Source organism: Vanessa atalanta, chromosome 14 (assembly GCF_905147765.1).
Source record: "Vanessa atalanta chromosome 14, ilVanAtal1.2, whole genome shotgun sequence".
Classification (NCBI taxonomy): Eukaryota; Metazoa; Arthropoda; class Insecta; order Lepidoptera; family Nymphalidae; genus Vanessa; species Vanessa atalanta.
The window spans coordinates 4,725,600-4,742,385 of NC_061884.1; the positions used below are offsets into that span (position 1 = coordinate 4,725,600).

The 16,786-nt window shown below is 30.8% G+C and overlaps 3 protein-coding genes across 3 annotated transcripts; 1 reads left to right on the forward strand and 2 right to left on the reverse strand.

Moving 5' to 3' along the window:
• Positions 1 to 281: 281 nt before the first annotated feature.
• On the reverse strand, positions 282 to 9,273 carry LOC125068587. Its single transcript, XM_047677769.1, has 5 exons — positions 8,763 to 9,273; positions 8,031 to 8,179; positions 4,629 to 4,707; positions 4,036 to 4,245; positions 282 to 3,868 (listed from the first exon to the last, which is right to left on the reverse strand). Exons 1-5 carry the CDS (start codon positions 9,060 to 9,062, stop codon positions 3,773 to 3,775), a joined length of 834 nt encoding a protein of 277 aa, XP_047533725.1. The 5' UTR covers positions 9,063 to 9,273; the 3' UTR covers positions 282 to 3,772.
• A 545-nt stretch (positions 9,274 to 9,818) lies between these two features.
• On the forward strand, positions 9,819 to 14,444 carry LOC125068586 (nonsense-mediated mRNA decay factor SMG9-like). Its single transcript, XM_047677768.1, has 8 exons — positions 9,819 to 10,040; positions 10,115 to 10,340; positions 10,674 to 10,808; positions 11,128 to 11,391; positions 11,706 to 11,922; positions 12,629 to 12,814; positions 13,014 to 13,180; positions 14,182 to 14,444. Exons 1-8 carry the CDS (start codon positions 10,005 to 10,007, stop codon positions 14,382 to 14,384), a joined length of 1,434 nt encoding a protein of 477 aa, XP_047533724.1. The 5' UTR covers positions 9,819 to 10,004; the 3' UTR covers positions 14,385 to 14,444.
• A 561-nt stretch (positions 14,445 to 15,005) lies between these two features.
• LOC125068585 lies at positions 15,006 to 16,773 on the reverse strand. Its single transcript, XM_047677767.1, has one exon. It carries the CDS (start codon positions 16,730 to 16,732, stop codon positions 15,071 to 15,073), a length of 1,662 nt encoding a protein of 553 aa, XP_047533723.1. The 5' UTR covers positions 16,733 to 16,773; the 3' UTR covers positions 15,006 to 15,070.
• Between the last annotated feature and the right edge of the window lie 13 nt (positions 16,774 to 16,786).

A 16,786-nucleotide genomic window follows, 5' to 3' on the forward strand; every position in this document is an offset into this window, starting at 1 on the left:
AGCAACATTTCAAACACATTTCTGATTTCTTTTTGAAGTTAAAATTACCTTTTTGACAAGAACTATGGATATCTGTAATACAATATAAAAAAAAATTGCTAATACTTTTCACCGTCACGTGACACATTTTCATACAAATAATTAACAAATATACCTAAAACTTTATATTATGAAAGACATGAAGCATACTATTGCGAGTACAACTCACCGCCAGCATGACTCGCCATCTGAATAAACAGTATTATTACGAAACGAAAAAGGAAAGAAGAAAAAATATGTTATTATTTTATATTATTTATTGAAGAGGTTCAACACAGACCATGTTTTTAATTATTTGTGCAAAGCGAAAGTATAAAGTTCGAGTGAATATAAAACAATGTATAAAATCACAAATATATATTTTACTCTTAAAACACTTCAAAATATAAATGAGCAATCAAACAGTATAATATAGAATAAAAAAAAAACATTGTTCAAAGATATGTAAGACGAGAGATTATAAAATGTACTGCCGTCACACAAAAAAGTACCCAACTTCGAATATTGCAAGATGCCTTTAGCAAACGCTACACCTACGATTCAAAAAAAGAGATCGTTATCTCAATACTCAGTCAATGAGCTACGATAAATTTCAGGCAGCTACAGGTATCTTCAAAATCTTTTACAAACAAACCATTCGATTTGAGTATTATTTTTAATTTACGTATTTATAAAGGTGTTCGTGATACAAACTGGGACATTATAACCTGCCCATCGAAACTCGGATTACAAACACAAACCAAGTTCCAAAAATAAGGTGTAGAACGCGCTATTATAACAGGAATACACGCAAAAAGTGATCTTAAGGCATCTCATAATTATTATAATGTTAATAACTGAACATCATTAGTTGTAATTACGACCTTCTTTGTCGTGACGGCAATAATTTTGTAAAAATGTTACACATTACAAAGATAATAATCGATAGATATGTATAATATATGAAAAAGCAAAAACCGCAAACAAAATTATGCACTTTTAATTATTGGGTAATACATTTTAAATAATTTCTTGGCACATTATAATACACTACAATACATGGTAAATAAGATTTAATATATCAACCTTTAACATTACTAAATTGAAAAAGGCATAATCAACCATAAATAATTATTTTTTGTTTCATTTTTTTAAAGGAAAAGGAAAAAAAATGTGTTTAAAGAATTATTATACCTGTAGTAACTATTTATGATATTGACCACAGATAAAGAAAGATGACAAATAATAAAATAAAGCAAAAGAACCCACAGAGTAACTATTAATAAACTTCTTATTATATGAATGCAATTAGCATACATATTTATATGTTTATATAAAATATAGCAGAATTAATATACTAATGTCCAATATACATATTATGATAAAGTTATTAAAGTCGTATTAGTATAGTAGCTTATTTGAAAATTTTATAAAATATTGTAGTTCTGTTTTTAAATATATTTTAATATAAATATGTTATTATATACATTAATTAAGTGGGAGTTTATGTGAGAGTGTTTCTTATTATTAATAATATGGATAATAACGTGACATAATCGCATAATGGTTAAGCAGCTAGCTTGTATTTTTTTTATATTATTTGCTTATAGGGCAGACATTATCACTTAATCATACCATAAAAAACATTAGATAATATAATCTGTCAACATATTCAAGCCGTCAAGTTAACTTTACAATTAAAAACAATATACATTGCGCCTCGTAGAAATAAATGGAATCCTGGATGTCCGCGTGGATTTTTCTTGGTTTCTGGATGATTCTGACTTTCAACCCAAGAGATAGATATAAAGCAAATAATATAAAAACTTCTTTATTTTTTTTAACAAAGACCTTTTAATGAAAAATCGATCAAATACATTTAAATCGATCTGATCTGGAAACATTAGCAAGCCTAGTACGGAAATCCTTGCCAGCTTCTTAATTAATCATGTTTTTATGCCACGATAATATAGATATTGTTACTTAAAGTAAGGGCTTTTTTTGGGTTTTACAATACCTAATTTGAATAAATAATGTGCCATTATCATAATTCATCCATAAAATTCTACTAATAACAGTTACAACTATAGTATTATGATTAATGAACTCATGATTTATAACATCAAGTACAATCACTACATAATATACATAAAAATTTACACATTTATACTACAATTAGATTAAACAGACTTCGATTCCAATTTTAAACGATATTGAAAATGGTAAAACTAATCAATAATAAATTAGGCCGTTATCGCATAAACGGCTACACATATACATTATACACCCAGAATAACAGTTTGATTAGAAAAAAATTATCATATTTGTAAACTAAATTAGCTGAACCCTGCGGTTTCTTTTTGCATTTTATTAATGAAGGTTGTACTGTATACTGCCTATAACCTGTTTCAATAAATTGACCCAACAAAAAAAGAATTATAACAAATCGAACTGCTGGTTAAAAAAAATTACATAATTTGGAATACTACTGACAGTTCACTGTTCACGTTTTTAGGCGGGATCATTGTTGTTATTTACGTCTTTTGTAAACAAGAAATTTATTGGAAAGTCATATTTCTCATTCCTAAGTTAATGTGTTAGAGTTCGATAACTAATTAACTATTGTAATAAAAATGAACAATGTATATTATTATATAATTCAAAGAAAAAGTTCCGATTTCAGTTCGAAAATGTCTTATGTTTTAAGATAAATATCAATGAGTTTTAAATTCATACCCTCAGTTCAATATATTTAAAGTCATAAATAATATCATATTGGCATCGCGAGGACTGCCAAGTGCGGACCTTTGTCGTAATATCATCATGTAATAAATTGTTAATAATATCCTCTCTATGCCTCCTTAATATCAGATTAATTAATTATTTATTAGCTAGGGATTTTCCGCTAACATTTTAAATATATTGCATATAAAATTCAAATTTATTTAATAAATTTATTATGCTTGTTTCGAGACTTATCTAGAGATTCTTAAAGGTGTGTATACGGGTCTGCAAAAATATAGGTCGGCTATCCAAAATTTTAAAATTGATATTTAAAGATAGTTTAATGTTTTAGTTTAATGGCAATCGTTTAAAATAAAACATTCCAATCAGTTCTCACACTAACTGCCAGATTCTGAAATGATAAGCTGTTTTCAAATTACGAATCCAACTTAATACAGATTGTTCATTGGTCACCTATTGCGTCATCATCTACCACTAACCAATGATCATTTAGTTTAAAGACTTGCATATACGTAGGTAATGTGACTCTGAACAGCGTTTCAGTTGCTGGATGTAAGTCTTGAAATATTTAAAGGAGAATTCTAAATTTAAATTGTATATAAAAGACAGATTTTTGCAACATTATATTTTTGCGTTCATTAAATTAGCTTATTAACGTGGTTTAAGCAACATTGAATGCAATGCCGAGTACACTCGGAAAAATCTACAGTATTCTTTATTACTGAGTTATTGATTTTTAAATTGCTGAATATAATATAATAATTTACGAATAGTTATTATATAATGTATAAAAATTATTCTACTTTCTCTATACATATTTAAGCTTTTCTTTTAATACGGTTATTACATAACGCCACATTTATATTGATCCCCACGTGTTGCAGCGTCAGAAAACTATAATAGCGGCAAGACGTAATGTTTAAATGTTTAAGTCCATGTTATATATTGTTTCACGATATTACTCAATCAATATTAGCTGACCTTCATTGAGGGGGTCTTCGCTCTGATGTTATATGCTGTCGTAACTGTTTGGGTCTGGTGACGTCACGGGGCCGGCTCCGCGAGTTGGCAATTTGAAGCCGTTGATTGCAAAGGCCCAACCGTCCTAAAACACAAAGGTAGAAAACAATCTGTCATCCTAGTAAATATTGCTCAACATGTACGTGAAATAAAGATATAGATATAAAAATACAAAGAAAAACTATATACAAAAATTACATGATAGATTTCAAATAATAATCAATTTAATGCAATCAATAAAAAAAATCATACCTTGACTAGATTCGGTAAATCTGACCAGAAAGTCAAGTTAGGTACAACTTCAATCCCTGTTGCACCCATTAAGAATTTCTTAGTGCATATTCCAAGAACAAGGTATAATATCACAAATGAGAAGAATATTATAAGCAAAGTTGAACCAAAGGAACGTCCCTCCTCTTCAAGAAGTTTCAGGCATGCTTGTCTTGAATAAAATGATAGTACCTGTAAAAAAAGTCTTTGGTGAAGTAGTGCAGCTGAACTAACACATTAAAAATTAATCAAAAATAATTAATTAAAAATCAGTTTTAAAAATAAAAAAAGAATATATAAGTAGGCATTTTCAAAAGGCCAATATAACAGACTCCTTACGGTAAAGGGTCAACACCACCCATAGACATTGGTGCTGGGGAATAAAGATGATATGTCCTCTGTGGCTGTAGTTACACTGACTCACTCACCCTTCACACTGGAACATACTGAGTATAGCTGTTTGGGTGCATCTGATGAGTGGGTGGTACTTGTAAAGCCATACCACCAAGTAAAAATCTAATCTAAGTAAGTCTAAATATATTTTAGTATTTGCTGTTATAAATATCTTAACTTACTATATTGTCTGGATCCACAAGTGAAACAACTTGTAGCTGGTCATCTGTTTGAGCACATACTAACGTAACAAGGGTCAACCTGCACAAAATGTAAATTTGTAGTTAAATATAAAAAATATATGATTTTCAACATAGTATAATATATAATGAACTTGTTTATGTTACTATAATATAAAATAAAGTATATCTATTAAAGATATATAATTGATGATATTAATAATAATAATATATTCTTTATTGTACACCAAGGTAAGTAAAACACACAGGAAATAAATTTAACAAAATAAAGCATGGCACAAAAGGCGGCCTTATCGCTGAAGAGCGATCTCTTCCAGGCAACCTTGGGGCAGAGGAAATGGTCTATTAACGGCATAGGTGTACATTTTTTTAAATGGAATATTCAATATACATACATACGAGTATATTTGTGCATACAAATATACATACAAAAATAAATAGATACATATACACAGGCAAACATACATATATAATCAATAAATATATAAATAATATATAAACTAATCGATAAATACATATAAAGAAATATTTATATATTACAAAGTTACATTTCTAGGAAATGTTTCTTGACAGCTTTTTTAAAAACTGGCAGTGATTGTGCACGTCTAATGGTCAGGGGTAGGGAGTTCCAAAGACGGGATGCTTGAACAGTAAAGGATTTGCTATAAAAATTAGAGGAGTGGGAAGGAATTTCAAGAAGCAAGTTGCTTTCAGATCGAAGGGAACGCTCGTGGGAATCACTAAGGAATTTAAATCGTTCTTTTAGGTATGGAGGGGAAACAGGATTGAATAGTATACAGTATAGCAGATTGAGAATATGAGTATTCCTGCGAAGGCGAATTGGGAGCCACTTGAGCTTCTTGCGAAATTCGGATATATGATCATATTTGCGTAAACCAAATATGTAACGTATACATAAATTTTGAACGCGCTCAAGCTTATTTAGTTGCTCCTCAGTGATGTCGACATAGCATGTGTCAGCATAATCAAGAATTGGTAAAAGAAGGCTATGTGCAAGCACAATTTTAGTAGGAATCGGGAGCATATTACGCAATCTGCGGAGTGATCCAGCTGAAGCGAATATCTTACGACTTATGTCACAAATTTGTGGTCCCCAGGAGAGATGTTGGTCAAACAAAATACCCAGATTTTTAACACTGTCACTGTAAGAAATTTCAATATTATCGAATATTATTGGTGGTAGCTGCGTTCTATCGATTCGAGCTAGTAATTTAGAGCTACCAATTATTATCGCTTTAGTTTTAGATGGATTAACTTTTAAGCCGAAGGATTTGCTCCAGTTTGCTATTGATGTGAGATCGCTATTAATACAATTTATAGTTTTAGTTAAATCATTAACTGTGCAGTGAGAGTATATCTGAAGATCGTCTGCATAGAGGTGATAGAGAGAAGTGATAATATTACTGATAGAATTAATAAACATTGAAAATAGGAGAGGGGACAACACGCCACCTTGCGGGACACCGGCAGAAACCATTGACCAGTCTGAGTATGAATCATTCAGTCTGACTCGCTGTCGGCGTCCCTGTAAGTAATTTTGAAACCATTCAGTAACCGTAGGAGATACGTTAAGAGTGCGCAGAATATCACACAGGATATCAAAGTCCACAGTATTAAAAGCGTTACTGAAATCAAGTAACGTCAATACTGTAACCCTTTGATTGTCCATATTCCATCGTATATCTTCAGTAATTTTGACAAGTGCAGTAGTCGTACTATGACCAGGACGGAAACCAGATTGAAAAGGATTAAGGAGACTATGTTCTAAAAGGAAATTGCTAAGCTGTTGATGAACAAGACGTTCAAGAGCTTTGGACAAAAGTGGAAGAATTGAAATGGGACGATATTCGGACATAGAACAAGGATTACTTTTTTTCGGGAGAGGAATAATTTCAGCATTTTTCCAAATAGATGGAAAGGCGCTAGTAGAAATGGATGCATTAAAAATTGATGTGATAACAGGAACCAGGATATCAATGATGGGAATGATCATCTTACGACTAATGCAGTCAGACCCGATAGAATTGGACTTTATTGCTAAAATACTCTTCTTAACGTCACTTTCGGAAAACTGACTAAAAAAGAAAACAGGAGTATCAAGAGTTGGTAAAGCTAAAAGTAGATTCCTTGTACATGTTTTAGTTGCACTATCAATAGCAACAGAAGAGGAAAAATAGATATTTAAATCATTAAGATTCAAGTTTTGATAAGAATTGTCCTGTCGCGTCTTACCAACTCCTAGTGACTTTAAAAAATTCCAAACTTTACAGGAATCTTCTTCTTCGATGACAGATTTGTAGATATGGCGTCGTTGTTCATCTCTACACACTCTATTGCAACGATTTCGAACTTTGACATAATTGATATTGTTATGGTTAATTACATTGGTTTATGCAACTTCATCTAATTTGTGTTTATAATTCATCTCATGCTCAGTGGTGAAGGAAGTGAGGAAACCTGCATGTGTCTAATTTCAACGAAATTCTGCCACATGTGAATTCCACCAACCCGCATTAAAGCAGCATAGTGGAATATGCTCCAAAAAAATTTTTCTCCACAAAGAGAGAGGAGGTCTTAGCCCAGCAGTAGGAAATTTACAGGCTGTTAATGTAATGTAAAAATGCACCTTCAATACAAAGATAAATGTTTATACCTAGAATAACAAAAAGTAGGGTACTATACAAAGAAGTTTTCAAAAGGCCAATATAAACAAGAATTGGAACTAAATATACAAAGAATACAATATCTAAAAAGTTAAAGTAAAAAAGTATGTACTATATATATTTTTAAATCATAAATGGCCCAAAAAAAATAATACAATGAAAAAAACGAAAGGTGTAATTATTGACAGTTTACATTAAATGTGAAACTAACTACAACCACAAGTATCAAAACCAGTTCTGTAATTATTCAACTGATGATGACTTTGGGCCAGATATTAATTCAGAAAACCAGTTTTTCTACTTGTGTTTCTTTCTATCAATGTAAAAGAGTAGACAATATTGTTAAATACATATTTTAAGTTACACTTATAAAGGTTAATGTAAAAAAGAATTGAGATTAACTTATTGAAATATTCTATTTCTTTTTTTTATATTCAGAAATGTTGTGTAAAATATTTACATAATACTTATACCAGAAGTCGAAGTGGTTTTTGGGGACGGTTTTAGTGCATAATATAATAACAATTAGCTGCATTTTGCATTTTCACTTACTTTAAATTTAAACTGTTGATGTGACAAGCATAAATTTCATATTCTTGTAATAAAAAAATTCAATTCGATTAGACTTGGAAAACCATTGAAACCATTACAAGCTACACATTACTATAGTTACTGTTATATTATGTAAATGTATACTTACGATGGACCATTGAAGTAAGTAATTGATTTCCCATCAGCACTAAACTGTGAAACATTTGATCGTCCTAGAAATTCATAATTACCTCCATCTGTTTTAAATGTATCTGTTTTATTAGGAACTAAATCCAATGTCGTTTTATGTCTACATATCTGAAATGAATGTAAATGACCTTATGATTATTATATACATATTTATTTTTATTGTTCAAATTTACTGTGACACAGTATTTGTATTTATCATTATTTTAATAAAATGATTGTCATTTAAAGTTAAACTGATATTAATTTATTTTATTTCTGTATATATTCTATACCATTTATTTCATTTTCAATAAACTGTACGCAATCACTAGTTATATAAGCATATTATACAATTATTATTTTTTTAACTTGTTTATTTGTTTTTATGAAATGTTCCTGATATCATAACTGAATCCTTATTGGAAATCACAAATATACTGATATTTTCAACACGTGTATTTTACTGATTCGAAAGTAGAATGCTATACAGCCATATGTGATTTTTGGATTTTTTTTATAACAAAAGTATAAAACGGTCAAATGACATTATTTTACTTCAATAAAATATTATCATCACAATCAACCAAGGACTTTCAATGTTAAGATACCAGATAACAATCTTAAAATTAGGAGTACAATTTTAAGCTTTTTAATACAATACGAAGATAAGGATGAGTAGAAGGAAAATACAACTAGATGTAAAGATTCTTACCGACAATGGCTTGTCACATGAATTATTCGTTGCAGTACTATTCACTTTAAGCAACACATCAGTGCACGGATGATAGAAATAGGTACTCAATTCGTACTGTGATCCATTGTTCTTTAATTTAAATGATTGCGTAGAATAAAATGTTGCTTTAATAGTAAGCGATAAGTCAATACCGGTGCCATTAGAAAATACACACGAGCAAGGACCTTTTGCTACACATATGTCTTCAGTACATACTGTTTTTAATAAAAACACAAAAAAGACAATCGACAAACAATAAATATTATTTACGCCGATCATTTTCGTTCTTACTATTTTTACTTAATAAAATGACAATCATAAATCGTATTTGCAGTGTAGCCAAATTTTAAAATTGGCTTATCTTACCTCACAAAAAAAACTGTATTAAAAAATCTACCCGAATGATTTACAAAAATGAATTAAATTTAATGTTTTTTTTTAGCTACAAACGTTGAAATCTTGCTTTCACACTTCTAAACATGAGTACAAAAGCATTACTTAGTCATTATGTTATAATCGGACAAGCTATACATAGTATGTATAAAATTCAGTTGCTTTCAACCGTCTTATTATACTATATAAGACCTACACGTATATATTATACGTGTAGGTCTTTTAAGCCACTTAAATAACTTTCACAGGGATTGCACCGATAAACAGAGTGATCCGAGTAGAAAGGTTTATATGTATAATAAATGCAAATTATAGTTGTAAAAAGCCAACTTTATCGCCAAAATTTTAAAAATATTAACTTTACTAGCCGAAAAAATTTAGAATTTCTCCAATCTAAAAGTTGAAAAAGAACCTTATTGTACCCATGTAAAGGAATACCTAGTAATCTTATAAATATATAAAAATGCAAATCACACATGATTAAGTTAATTAACAAATGACCACATGGCTGCGTTTTCAATCAAACTACTAACTAGACTGTATCGTCTCAGATCTTTGCACTTTTTCCAACAAATTAAGAAATGAAGGAATTTTATTTAAAACGTTTGACTTTGATAGTTGACTATGAAGTATGAAGTATGAAGTATGATCACTATGAATGCCATTTGAGACTGACAGAAAAAATAAATTAATTTTTTTGTAAGGTGTTGTTTATGTTTACAGTCCAACAATCGGTGTAAACATCAATAAATATGAATTTATTTTATTTTTCTTAATATCTTTTATAGTTCATAATTGTCTATTTAGTTTAGCAGATATCCGTTTAGAATGGCTGACAAAAAAAAGAAAATTATAACGACTAAGGTACCAAAAAAAATAACATGATGCGCCTGTTAATCTCTTAATTTTTGTTTTATTTAAACAAATTAAACTTACAGGAGTCTATAACTACTCCGAGAAGGCCAGTAATTTTAAAATCTGATCGAGATGTCCCAAAAGATCAATCCAAAGAGAAAAACGAAAAAGACAAGCCACCCACTTTTATCTTAAAAACTCGTGAACAGAGTACTCCAAAAGAAGAAAGGCCACTGAGTCCGAAGTCACAAGCAGACATTGAAAGCCCACATCCATCGAAAATAACTCAAAATGAGAAGGAAAAGAAAGGTTTGTTTCAAAAGATATCCGATTATCAAATTATTAAACTAATATGTGTTATATCAATAAGTGGTTTCCAACTACGTAAAATTAGCATGGCATGACATTTTAGGTATTTTAGGTACATTATGAAGGTGCTATTTTGATCTGATAATACAACATCCATACATTTTCAGTATAGGATTTGTATCTTGCCAAATATCACTATCAAAATCATAAAAGTAGTAGGTATAAAAAATTTTCAAGATCTAACAACAACGAGATTTCATATCTATCTATTTTATCTATCTGTATGAATTGAAAATGTTTAATATTCATTTACATTAATAAACCTTTTTTCAGATCAAAAATCCAATGCTGTTTTCAAATTGATGGCAGAACCTGTGAAATTACTAGATGAGAATTTAGAATTTAACAGTGCAGCTCTTGAGTTTCTCAATGATTCTAATTCAAATTATTTGGTGGTTGGAATATTAGGTTTGAACATTTTGTTATTCATAATATTTTAAACATATAACTTAATAAATTCCTCTGTAATAATCTCAAACATTTGATAAAATTAGTTTACCATTGTATAAAAATGTGAAAATTTCAGTAATAAACTATTTACCTTGTTGTAGGGCATTATAAAAGCCTGTTCTGATAGGTACCACCCACTCATCATATATTCTACTACCAAGCAGCAATACTGTTGAGTTCCAGTTTGAAGGGTGAATGAGAAAGGCATAAGAGGCATTCTATCCATTTCATCATGTTTTACAATATTTACAATTATAACTAATATTCTCATTTACAGGAACTCAGGGTGTTGGCAAATCTATGATTTTAAATCTCATTGCCCAAAATGAAGTAGGCAGTGACCTATGTACACAAATACTACAATCTCATGAAGTTTCTATAGAGCCATCACTTGAATCAAGTGAAATACCAGTGGAAAACCAATTAGAAAGTCTCAGCTTCTCAGAAACACCCGAAGAGAAACCACAAGATGTTCGTAATATATTTAAATTCAAAATGCAAGACATAGAATATATAGAACGAGGAGTTAACTGCACAAAAGGTATTTTCTCAATATTCAACATAATAATACACTAAAGAAAAGCCAAATATGGTTTTACCAAACCAAATTTTCAAGATCAATATTTGTGGTATATGATGTATATCATGCATATATGCAATAGAATATTCTTTATATTCTATAATGTTTTTATATAAAGTTGTTTTAAGAGCTTTTTATACATAACATTTCTTACTTTTTTTAATAGTTTTTAATGATCTCATATGTAGTTAGTCAATAAGAAAGTTGTACTGTAACTACTAATATTCAATGTAATCTAAAACAACTCCAATAACATTGTGCTTATTATATTTCAGGTGTCGACATGTATATTACTAATGATCGGATAATTCTACTGGATTGTCAACCTCTGTGGTCGCCTTCATTGATAGAAGAAACAAGTACAAATCCTGTGACTGCAAGGAGTGCTAACATTATGACAGTTGATTGTCTCCAAATTGCTTCATATCTTATGTCGATATGTCATGTTTTAATAACTGTGCAAGATTGGTTCACTGATTACAATTTTATACGGTTGGTAATTAGAGTATAATGATAATTATATTAAGAAAACATGTACAGTTGTGACAGACCAAAGTAGTTATTATTTACATGAACATACTATAAATATACATGATGAAATATAAAGAATTATTCAAACTCAGCATTATATTATAATTTAGATTTTGTAATAGTTGTATTGTTTTGTAGATTAATATTTATAATGAAAATTTTTGTAGTTCTCAGAATAATAGTTATGTTATGTTAATAATTAATCTCAGAATAATATTATGTTAACCCTTACGATGCTCTACAAAAAACAGTTTAAATTATTTATTCTTAATGATAATGTTTAAATATCTAATTTCATGTTCTTAAACAAATAATCTTTTTTGTAGGCAACAACACATCAGACACAATAATTGTGTTTCTGGTTTTTGTATATTAGTAATAAAATCCAGTTTTATTATAAGTATTACATCAGAGTATTCCTCAATTTTTAGTATAATTAAACTAACTTCTGACTGCGAAACCGCCAATCAGTGGCGGGTGCTAGGTAGTCTTCATGTTAAATCAGGGTATAGGTTATTTCTATTCCAATATTCATCGAAAAACGTCCAGCCGTTTTTGTATGATTGAGTTAACTATTTAAACATATAAACTTTAACATTTATAATATTACTAAGATGATAAAATATTTGAAAAATACTCTACTAAAACTAAACTTTTCTCTTTACAGTTACATCCAAACAGCAGAAATGTTGAAACCTACCCTATCAGCGTCTAACGCAGTGAACACCAATCAAGAAAGTTCCGAGTCAACAAGTAGTGGGGAAAGTCATCCACATTTACTCATTCTACATAACAGATGTCAACTAGAAGATTATACCCCGAAAGCCGTCGAAACAATGCAGGATCTTTATAGGTATTTACATTGCTGACATTTTTAAGAGCCATATAAGAGAGACGCAAGTGGATTTATTATTTGTTTTAAATTAATATGATTTTGGGTGAAGGAAAACATAATGCTAATTCCAGCATGTGGTGGATATCTTATATCCACCAAACTGAAATGTGTCCTCTCCTCTTCTCACCGCAAAACCTAATGATTGGTTTATTTACAGGAAAGCATACCAGAGATCTAATCTTCAGCTTAATTCCGGAATGTACATGTACAGTGATACAAATAAAAATGGTCTGAATATAGACAGTGTGTGCAAGTCCTATAATGTTCGGACTTGTGGTACTCCAATAAATCTGTTCTTGTTACCCGAGATATATGATGATTTTGGTAAGTTATTTCATTCATATTAAAATTGAAGATTAAATAATTTAATTAACCACTAAATAAATATATGTATATCGGAACAAAGGCTATTTATAATAATACTAAGAGCTGAGTGATTAGAACATGTGATACGTAGCTGAAGATTGCAGGTTCAAACCAATGCGAACACTACTTAATTTTCAAGGGCATTTAGTTAAGAATATATCTTTTACATGGCGGTGAAGTTAAACATAGTAAGGATACTTTTTTTTTTTTTTTAATTAATTTATTTATCCATTTAAATGACATATTTAATATAATGATAGCAGCTAAAAAACTCTACACTATAAATTTATACATTTAAATACTATCGCTATACTACAAATCTAAATACGTACATACACACTTAAAGTAAATCTAAAAAATATTGCTTCAGTTTATGCCTAATGTTTTTACTTATATGATTCAAACGAAAATCTCCCACAAACCCGAAATGGCGCTGCGTGAGGCTTTAGTGGAGTAACGCAGTGGAACACTTACATGTAGTAACTATATATTGTATATATTTTTTGGAATATTTTGTAAATAAAACCTTCTAATTCGAGTTAGTGTGATTCCAATGTTAATACTGTGTTATATATTTCGCTATTGCGCTATTGATACATCGGAGAGGTCTAGATGTACTTCCACTGCCTCCGATAGGAACCTATATCGTAACCTATTTTGTAGAGTACTACTAATAATTTGTACGATACAATAAGAAATACAACGTACAATATGAAATTGTACGGAGATGAAGGGTCTTTGTTAATTTTGAAGAAAGGAAAATAAAACCAATGCCAGTGTTTATGGTTCATATTACAGTTTATTTTATAGCAGTTACCTATGGACCAAGCCTAACTAAAAGTGTTAAAAATAAGGGCGTACATGTTCCTACATGATAAGAATTGCGTATTAATATTTATTGTTTCAAGTCCATGACAATTTCCGACGTGTTGTTTTAATATATAGATTTCTCGTTTTAGAAAACCGCGACATATACCGCGGTCATCCCCCCTTTGAAGAATTAGCGAAGCGTCTTCGATGGATGATACTTGGCGTAAACAGGCATCAAATAACGAATGTACCAAACTTATCGGAAAAGGGATGGTTCCAATACTGCAATAAAGCATGGGAAACGATACGAAAGTGCACATTTTTCATGGAATATGAACGGTTTCTGCCGTAATCAGATGATTGTTATAAAATATAACTTCTGTATAGCTTAAGTATTAAATTAATTAAAGCACTTTGTCATCGAGGTCTTAATTTTATTTTTTGTATTGTAATTAATACTTACGTCCTATTTTTAAATTCTCCAATAGGAGAATTTTACTGAAGATACGTAACAACCTACATAAATATAAAACTTAAATAAAAGAGAACATAGCTAATCAATCAGATATCTTTCCTAAAGGGGATGATACAAATTCATCATCATCATCATCATCATCATCATCAGCCTACTGCAGTCCACTGCTGGCCAGAGGCCTCCCCCAGAGCGCGCCACGTGTCCTATATCAATTGATTATTAGGGATTACTCAAGTAGATTTAACTTCATTTGACCCTTTTAAAGAATAACAAGAAAATAACTGGAACTATTTTCTGTGACAATCATGTCTGGTAGTTTATTTATTTTATTTATTATATCAAATTTTGCGAGTCAAGATTATTTGATTTAGTTACAAAATATATTAGTTTATGGTCTAGATTACTGTACTGATAAAAAACGTATAAAAGGTGAATCAACATCTTCTGATAAGAACGCAGGTGTTTACGGCTTAAAATAATAATAATTGTCGATAGAATATTTATATTTTAATAATTGCACTCAATCACAAACGTACACAATTTGGTATCCATTTGTATTTTTTTTATTGATAAACACTTTCGATAAGAGGTTTTCGTCGCTGTTCAGGTGGTTTGTAAGCGTGTTGGTATACACTTGCCAGTCTCCAATGTTCTGGATAACCTGTAGCATTGGCATCCCGCCAAATACTAAAGGGGGGAGCTAAAGTAGGAATAGTATATGACTTTTTTGTATATGGATGACGCATCTTCGGTATCTTCAATTCCTTAGAGTCATTAGAGGTAGTGCTTTGAACGGAATTTGGGTTACCTGCTTTAAACGCGAATTTATACTCATCTTTTTGTTTTCTTTCTTGAGACACTTTTACTCCGTTACAAGAAAAGCAGTGTTTATGTTTGGTATTTGTGTTAGTGGTTTCACTATTTTTGGAGGATTCTTTGGGAGAGTGTTTCGATATCTCGGATTCATTTGGTGAACTTTGTTGTAACTTCCCCTGGGCTAGGGGTGTTTTTTCATAGGACTCCAAACTATGACGGTTGCGATTAATATCATACTTAGAATTTTTACTCTTTTCAGAATTCCAAGCTTCTTTTATATGTTTCATTTTCGGTATCGAATTTTCACGGTTTAAATTTTGACTTATATCGGAAAGTGTGCCACATCCATTAACTCCATCACATTGAGATTTTCCTCCAGATTGAATTGAACTTTTTCTACTTGAAGATCGAGATTTAATAGTTTTTTCGGTTTGATTATGTTGTGGACAGTACTGCACATCACAAGATTCCTTTCGTTTTTCTTTAGTCATATCTTTCTCAAAATGTGGTACACTATGACGTCCCACATCATCCAAGTTTCGGTTTTGATTAAAGATAGGGTATGCGTGTGTTAATATTGTTTCATTTACTTCTTCCTTAGGCGTGTTTACCACTGTAAAAACGGCCGGTGCCTGCGACCCATTCGATCCATCGATGTGTTTTGGCGGTCTGGGTTCCCTCTTGGGGTCATCTGCCTTAAAATCCCAGCAAATCGCCAAATCCATTAAAGACATGGGTTTTTTGTATTCGCCTCCTAAATCCAGAGCAGATGTCGCTGGGCGCTGTTTATGATCATCAGCTCCACCGTCGTTTTTTTTCGGATCACATGTTTTAGGTCGATGAACACGCATTTTTGTGCAGCATGTTGGGCCTGAAGCACCATAACCTTTCCACCCTATGGCATAAGGCTTCACGACGATATCTGAATCTCTATGCTCTCCCACTTTAGTCATGTTACGATAACCCAAAGTATCAGGTAAGGGATCGTGTTCTAAATTACCTGCATGCATTTTCTTAGCAAATTGAAAGTTCTGTGTAACGTTCACGTACGGCAATTTCAGAGTTCCACTTTTTTTATTGTATTTCATTTTATCTTGGTTTTTGTCATCTTTCGTAGCCTTCTCTGCTACTTTACGCCAAAACTGGTCAGTTGGATCTTCTTGTGGTCCGTGCAATTGTTCAACAGTGTTTTTTACTAAAACATCATAACTTTCATGTCGTTTGTCTAAATCGGTTTTGGAACCTGGTATGTAAGGACCATGACCATTACTGTCGACTGGTTCTTTGGGTGCAATTAAATCTAAAGGATTATCGTCTTCTTCTTTATTGTCATCTTGATCTACATTTAAATCCTCACCTGAATGTTTCTTTATATCCTCTGGATCCTGGTCCTTTTTTTGTACAGACATGCAATAATTTAAAAAAGAAATAAGTAAAATTAATATTTGTATAACTCACGGTAT